Source organism: Nuphar pumila, chromosome 2 (genome assembly GCF_984573655.1).
Source record: "Nuphar pumila chromosome 2, dmNupPumi1.hap1.1, whole genome shotgun sequence".
Taxonomy (NCBI): Eukaryota; Viridiplantae; Streptophyta; class Magnoliopsida; order Nymphaeales; family Nymphaeaceae; genus Nuphar; species Nuphar pumila.
The window spans coordinates 83,709,792-83,717,873 of record NC_143250.1 but is presented as its reverse complement, the minus strand read 5'-3'; the positions used below and the strand labels follow the sequence as shown (position 1 = coordinate 83,717,873).

General features: G+C 36.5%; 1 protein-coding gene across 1 annotated transcript; it reads left to right on the top strand.

Moving 5' to 3' along the window:
* Positions 1–5,561: 5,561 nt before the first annotated feature.
* LOC149845881 (uncharacterized) lies at positions 5,562–7,851 on the top strand. Its single transcript, XM_089997770.1, has 4 exons — positions 5,562–5,654; positions 5,751–6,329; positions 6,481–6,560; positions 7,665–7,851. The coding sequence occupies exons 2-3, from the start codon at positions 5,926–5,928 to the stop codon at positions 6,551–6,553; spliced, it is 477 nt and encodes a 158-aa protein (XP_089853896.1). The 5' UTR covers positions 5,562–5,654; positions 5,751–5,925; the 3' UTR covers positions 6,554–6,560; positions 7,665–7,851.
* Positions 7,852–8,082: the final 231 nt, after the last annotated feature.

Sequence of the window (8,082 nt, the reverse complement as noted above, 5' to 3'; positions counted from 1 at the left end):
AAAGTAGATTAAGTATAAAAATAATCTAGAACTTGCAAGAAAATTCAAAATTTTAGAGCCTCAAGAAAGACTCGGGAGATCTCAGGAGATGACGAGTCAAAATTCGTGACTTGTCATCAGACACTGTTTAACAAAAAGTAAAAAATCTTGACTTGTCGTCAGAGACTCGTGCTCAAGTCCAACGACATGCTTGATCGGTACGACTAATGATAGGTCAAATTTTTTGACTTGTCATTAATTAGACACAAAAGACTAAAAACACACAAACTTATGTAAACAAATAGACAAGAAACACATTTTAAAGTAGTTCGATATAAGCTAACCTACATCCACTATAAAGCTCTCTCTCTCTCTCTCTCAATTGACGTTGAGAGGAGAGGAGCCTCTGAATTGACGTGAGGGAGATTCAGAGTCCAACTAAACCTCTTATGATTACAACCATAAGCGGATTAAACTCTATAGTTTCCTATCACCTTACCTTAGAGTCCAGAGATACAATATTTAAAAGAGGTTTATCAAGCAAGGACTTCTTCTCAACACGGGTCTTCTTATCCTTGGAACTCTCTACAGTAGAAGTTGATTCAATGTGGGAGTCTGAAGCTGATCCAACGTGGGAGTTTGTGCTCACGTTGAATCTTGGATTGGATCTGGAGTCTTGTGTATATGGACTTAGACTTAGATTTATTTGATCCATCTTCACATGCCCCCTCAAGTCAGATTGAGGTTGTCTAAAAAATACTAAAATTTTGGTCCAGGTAAGGCTTTAGTAAGGATATCTACAATTTAGTGTTTGGATCAGACGAATTGGACTTCTAAGTCACCACAAGCAATCTTCTCTATGACAAAGCGATAGTTGATTTCATTGTGTTTCGTTTTAGAATGAAACACTCGACTAGTTGACAAGTACGTAGCTCCCAAATTATCGCACCACAAGGCTGGAGCTTGAGATGAATTGAAACCCAAATCTTTTAAGAGTTTTTTAAGCCACATTAATTCTAAGGTGGATTCAACAACAGCCTTGTATTCAACTTCTATACTAATTCGAGCAACAATATGTTGTTTAGAAGAGATTCATGAGAGTAAATTGGATCCCAAAAATGTTAGGTAATCGTGGTGGATTTACAAACATTTGGGCATCCAGTCCAATCAGCTCATTGGTCTAATGTGAAGCCCATAACTGAGAATTCCTTTGAGGTACCTTAGAATTCACTTCACATGAGTCAAATGGTCTTGCATGGGATCATGCATGAATTGACACACTTTATTAATACCAAAAGCAATATTTGCCCATGTAAAAGTAACATATTGGAGTGCTCTTACAACACTTTTGTACTTGGTAGGATTCTCCAAAAGTTCTCCCATAAATTTGGAAAGAAAAATATTTGTTGTTGCATGAGTCACAAGACTTTTGCAATCTATCATACTTGTCTTCAGTGATAGGTCTGTAATGTACTTCCTCTGAGATAGGATGACTCCTAAAGAGTCCTGATCCCAGGAAACAATGCAATGTCCCTAAGTCCTTTATGTATAATTCTTGGCCATAAGCATAGATGACATTTTTGACCACCTAATGAGAGATTTTTCTTATAATAATGTCATCCACATATATTAAAATGTACATGTATAAAAAAAGCATGCCACCTAAGGCTTTAGAAATGATTATTTTAAAGGACTATCCTTACCTACAATTTTAAACGTAAAATACAATGATTTTTTAAAGGACTACTAGTTACACATGATTTCAAAATTGAAAATGCATTTGGATTTCGGGTTGATACTAATTGATTTATTGATTGAAAATATACACACATTTTTAAGTAAAATGGCTTTCAATTTTAAAGTTTTTTGTGAATTTAAGAATGTTTAATCACTTCTACAATGTATATGTATCAAACCATCAATTGGTTAAACTGATCCTCAATGCATCTATCGAAGAAGACCTCTAGTGTTGGGTGTTAAATGTTATATGGCCCAACAACTCATCATTGAAATTCTCTTAACCCTGTGAACTGGTCCCGACTAGAAGGATCCTTGGTCTTGGGATTAAATATTACCCATTTTGTATATTGCCCTCATACATTGACTCCTCTTGAGTTCTAAAATTTTAGAAGTGAACCCCTCACTAATTGGTAAATGTTGTCCAATGAGATTGACATTAAATGTTTGACTCATCAATTGTAATTAAGGGACCTTGTTTGAACCTCGAAGCTTCGGTAAGTAGTGATTTGGATATGATGCAGTGCATTTGGGCAAGCTTGATAAGAATGTGAAGGCACATCCTAGAAAAGAATACCGACAAACCCGAATGCACCAACCTAGCTCACACTCAGCTCAAATCTAGCCCACAAGCCAAAACGTTTTGGGCATTTTTAGAACTTACAAATTTTATTTTAGAAAAAGTAAACATTTTTTGTCTAAAAATTATTTTATAGAATGTAAATATTATTTAAGAATTTTGACTTTTTTATAGGCAAAAATTCAAATATTTTTATTTTATTTTTATTAACTCTATGAATCTAAATCTAGTTTCAGTAACCTATTAGGATTCATTTAGGCTACTCAAAGGTGTAGTGGGTTTTTGGATAGGGTTTTTATTTTGGATCTACAAGTATCATTTTAGATTTGGATCCTCATTGATTTTTTCAAGAAAATTTAGTTGTTGGGAACTTCTAAAGCCTATTGGGTCCCCAACTAGCTACTGAAATTGGATCCTTATGATTGGGTCCATGGGGCAAAAACCTTAGGGCCTCTAGAGTAGATGTTTGGCCATCTCTCTTTTGCCGGCATATATGAAACCCCAAGAACGTGTAGAAGAGAGACATCTTTGCTGCTACGAAAACTATCTCTTGAATGTGCATGTGACGTGGAATCGCCCTCCCCACTCATCCTTTGTGGTGGTTATCCAGAATGTGTTCTACCGTAGAGTTAGTTGGTCAGGCATCGACCTACCATGGGTCTGTTCGTGTGCTGTGGAGTGAGAATTGAGTGAATCTCGCATTGGCTAGCACTGTGTCCCCGAAGCTAAGCGGCTTCTCTTCTTTTTCACTATCTTAAATGTTGTTTCGTATTTTTCCTTTGATTGATTGAATACATAACTATTGTAGAATTAAATCTATTATAAATGACTGTTATTAAATGAAACAGAGCTTAATTTTTGAGTTGAATATCTATTTTGAATATGTTTCAGGACATGTACTCATTTCATGATTTATTGTTTTTGTTTATTTGAATTTACACCAAAATAGCTTAGACGTTGAATAAGTTTTGGTGTCAAATTTAAATTAGTTAAGGACTGTTTTTTGTGCTTGATTTGATATGTATTGAATCCGAATTAAAATAGGTAATATCTATTTATTTTTTTGCTAATTAAATAAAAATTATTGTTTCACTTTTTTGTGTTGTGACTAGGCAGTCCACACATTGTTCGTGCATTGTTTGGGGGAACACTCACCAACTGTTTGGTAAAATGTCTAAGGAAGTGATTGCTATTTTTGCCATCAGATCCGGATAGGCTGCTTAAGTCTTCAATTTTTTGTTTGCAAATACATCATTAAACATCAAAAATAGCATATTAGAACCCCCTCTATGAACACTCAAACCGTATGAGGTGGTGTGTAAACTACTTTTCAGCCTACCTAGTGACGCCGACTCCTGTGTTCGTTCATTAAAAAAAATAACATGATTATTATTATTAGAATTTATTTTTTAATTATTTTTATCAATTTAATTTGTCACATAAACCATTGATTGAACATTTTTTAACATAACACTCACATTAAGCATATTTTGCTTGTCCCCTAGTGTCTCCGCCCTGTATGCATCGTCAGTTTGGTATCAGAGATTGACATGTTGAGTTCCCTGACTTGTTACAGTCTTACTTGACGTGATGCCTAGTGAGAGGAGTGGACATGGTTCACACACAAAACACAATGAAAGTGTTATTTGTGCCATACACGCGCAACACCAGGAGCTCCAGAAGCAGCTCGATGTGCTCATACACTGAATGAAAACTTGAGGCACGCCGACATGCCAAGAGTTAGGAGAAGACCCACCAGAAGAGGTCTTCTAGTAGAGCAACCCTTGTGACTAAAATTCCTATCTCTGTGCACTTCCTGTATAACCTATTATGGTTGTCCCACCTAATCGACCTACTCATGAAACTAACCAAGGTAAGACCCCAGTTCATCCCAACTCCCCGACAAGAAATATAGGATCTAAGAATATTATGAAGTGTTATGCATGTGGCGTAATGGGATACATGGCATATGGATGCCAGCTCAAAGCCCTATTCATAGATTAGAAATCCCTAAATGAATTTGAGGGCAAACCTATCTTTGATGAAGAAGTCGAGTAAGAACCCTTACATAAATTTAAGGGTGAACGAGCATATGATAATGATCTTGTAGAAGAAATCCCATCTGAGGACTTGGGAGAGGCCATGATTACCCATCACATTTTTTTGGCTATGAAACAAGATCTAGGTGATTGTTGGTTGAAAATCAATAATTTTCAGTCTACATGCACCATCGGTAGGAAGATCATTTTAACTCTATTTAGAGACCTACCTTCATCTTCTACACAAAAAACTAGCACATGTGAACCACCTCTTGCAGATTTAGCTCGACATGAGATTAAAGAACTTTGTTTGAAATCCTTATACTTTATACTCTCTTAGTGTCTAAACCACCCTTGGTAGAACATAAGATGAATCCTCGAGTGCATATACTTTTGGATATGTTTTCTCAGGAGTTACCATCTAGGTTACCTTCCCTGCCAGAGCTACAACCCCACATCAATCTTTGTAATGAACTAAGGAATGAATATAAAATTGCTTTGAATGAATGGCTGAGTATATTTTTTGGCTTATCAAACTCACCATCTATTCTTATATGCATCATGAATCAAGTTTTAACTCTATGCTTAAATTTTTTTTTTTATAATTCTAATAACATTTTGATAGATGTCTTGGAGCACTCATTTAATTTGCAAATTGTATCTTCTGTTGAGAGAAAAAAATAATTACATGTTATACCTGTTACTAGAAATTGTCTCTAGTTGAATTTGATTTGTTCCAATGACTAGATCAGTACGTGAGTCAATCCAGGGCCATACAGATTCTCTTGAAATTAGAGAATAGGTAAATCCAATTTTTTATGAAAATACAACAAGGTGGAGTCAAGTAATCTTCAAATCTGATAATTTTATTTGGATTATTTCATCAAAAGAGATATTACCTTAACAAATACAGGATAATCATTATTTTGTTTTTCTTGTAACCGTTAATGACTATGCTTATAGGTTGAATCTGTCTTCTAGTTATTATACTTTTGATGAATTTCATGTTAAACTTATTTTCAGAAATCAAGGTGATTCAATTGACAAGGTGCAGACTCCAAAGATGAATCCTTTTAACCCCGAGAGAACTGATGTAGTACATCCGAGTGAGCACAAAGAGAACTTAATAAAGACACGTTCAGAAAAAGAATACCACTACAAAATAAAGAGAATTAAATGTACTTATTAACTATACTTTAATAGAGTTATAATTAATAATGGGTTCTGCAAATTTTAAGAAAGAATGCCCTTTGCCTTTTAACTAAGGCTTCAACTACGACTGCAAAGAAAAGAAGCGATAATGAGATGATCATTTTCAAGTATGAAGGCTTCTTCCCGCCAAACTTTTAGCGGTTAAAAACAAACCCTCTTGTAATATTAAGGTTTTCTGATTTTCGATGGATCAATCGCTGCAGGAAAGAACTCCAAAGGGCGAGGATAGAAGGATGGTTAGCTAACCGAATCCCCAAGAAGAAGAAGAAGATGATGATGAAGAAGAGGAAGAAACCCTAAGAAAACCAGACGCCCTTCACTTCGTTTGCTGGCGTGAAAACCGGCCATTTGGACGGGAGTGCGAGGTAGAAACTCGCCATGGACGAAGAAGCTGCCGTCGACGTCTACCTCCCTGTGGAATTCAATATTTTGTCGCCTCTGGAGCTGGCGGAGGATGAGGATGCCCTGCTGCATTCAGGTTTTCTGCCTTTCGAAGGCGTGGACTTGGAGGAGCTCGTTCCGTCTCCCGTCCGCGAAGTCGGGGGCTCAACTGTGGAGGACGCGCCGCCGGATGTGGAAATGGCCGTCGCTAATGCGGTTGAGGCGGCGAAGGCGGTTGAGGATGGTGGTGCCACGAAGTTGAGCCGGACCGGGAGCGGGAAATGGAAGAGGGGGAAGAAGGGGGCAAGGGCTCAGCCGAAGGCCCAAGCAAAGAGGAACGAGGAGGAAGACATGTGCTTCATTTGTTTCGATGGCAGAAACCTTGTGCTCTGTGACCTAAAGTAAGTCCTCCTTCTCTCTCCTGTTATGGCATGCCCACCCTTCTTTTTCTCCAATTGTTTTCTTGTTTGTTTTGTTTTCTTTCTCTTCATTTTCTCCATTTGTTCTTTTGTTTCACTTGTTTTCTTTTCTCTTCTTTTTTGTTTTATTTAGATTCTGCTTGAAGGCTTATCACCCAACGTGTGTTAATCGCGACGAGGCCTTCTTTCGAAAGAAGGGCCGCTGAAACTGCGGTTAGTCCTCTCTCTCTGTCTCTCTTCATGTTGTGAACAGGAAACTTGATATGGGTGTTCTGCATTTTAATTCTTCTTCTGCATGATCAAGGTGATGAACCTTCTATATGTCCTGCATTTGTTAATTGCTTATTATTTTTCCCTGAAGAGAGCGGCTAGAGAGTCTCTGTTTAATTGGAAATTGCAATTGCTATTTTGATCTTGATGTTTTATTTTCAATCTTTTCCAACTGGATTCAGTAAGAAGTTAACAATAGACATGGGAGTTTATATTTTCTTAGTCAGCAATGACAATTTGGTCATTTATCGGGTGTAGCGGTAGTTATAAAAAACCAGGACACGGGGACAAGGTCCTACACACATATAGATGTATGTATGTGCAAAAAACATGAATTCTAAATTGCTATAATTAGCAACATAAATAGTTAAGCTAAGTTGAAATTGAAATGTAATGTAATTGATGAAAAATTTTAAAAGAAAAAAAAATTAAAGTAAATACAAAATAAGTAATAAGATCATAATAGAAATAAATAAAGTTAACGAGACAATGCTGACTGTGAAAAACTGGTTTTATTGAGTCCATGAAGTGTTGAGTGTCGTGGCGTGTTGATACAAGATATGCATACTTAGTGAAGTGTTCGTGTGACATAGAAGAAAACATGTGAACAGTTAAGAGTCCGATCCTTTCATGGTCGATCCGTGATAGATGACACCTGGCCATTTAAGTACTGCACAAGCATAGATGTCATTCCATATGAGGTATTGGACAGTAAAAAATGTTTATTCCCGCTTCCTTAACCTTTAAAATCTGGATAAGAACCGATGTAGATGCCCCTGATTTTGAGGAAAAAATAAGGGCATTACATGCCATACAGTTTCTTATTGTATTTTTTACAAATCAAACAGCGTTTCTCCAGTCTAATCCTACATCAACTTGATATTTGAATATAGTCTCTCTCTCTCTCTCTAAATGAAAAAGTTATTTGGTTAACAGGTTAAATCTTTGTCATTTTGCACTTTTTGTATTAGATTAGCACTGTGTTATATTTGCTGTGTGTCACTTGTAGGCATTAACTGATATTGATTGTAGTTCCATCTGATGCAGGTTGGCATCTGTGTAGCATTTGCGAGAAGGCAGCCCATTTCATGTGCTGCACTTATACATTCTCTGCAAAGAATGCATTAAGGAGGCTGATTTTTTTTGAGTACCGTCAAACAAAGGTCTTTGTGTTAATTTCAGGAGATTGATTGTACTCATAGAAGATAAGGACACAAACAAGGAGCCAGTATGTTCTTGCTAACGTTGATGCTGGCACTACTTTTCTTTTTGTGGTGTAAATAATATAGGATATAATAATGCAATAATAATTTTTTTTCTTGAATTAATCTGTGGGCATGTTTTCTTATCATATGCTTTGTCTGGATTTTGCATTAATTATGTGAAAAGGTTATACTCGTTCAAGACGAGTGTGCAAGCAAGGAACCAATATGTTCTTGCTATTATTGGTGTGGCTGGCATTACT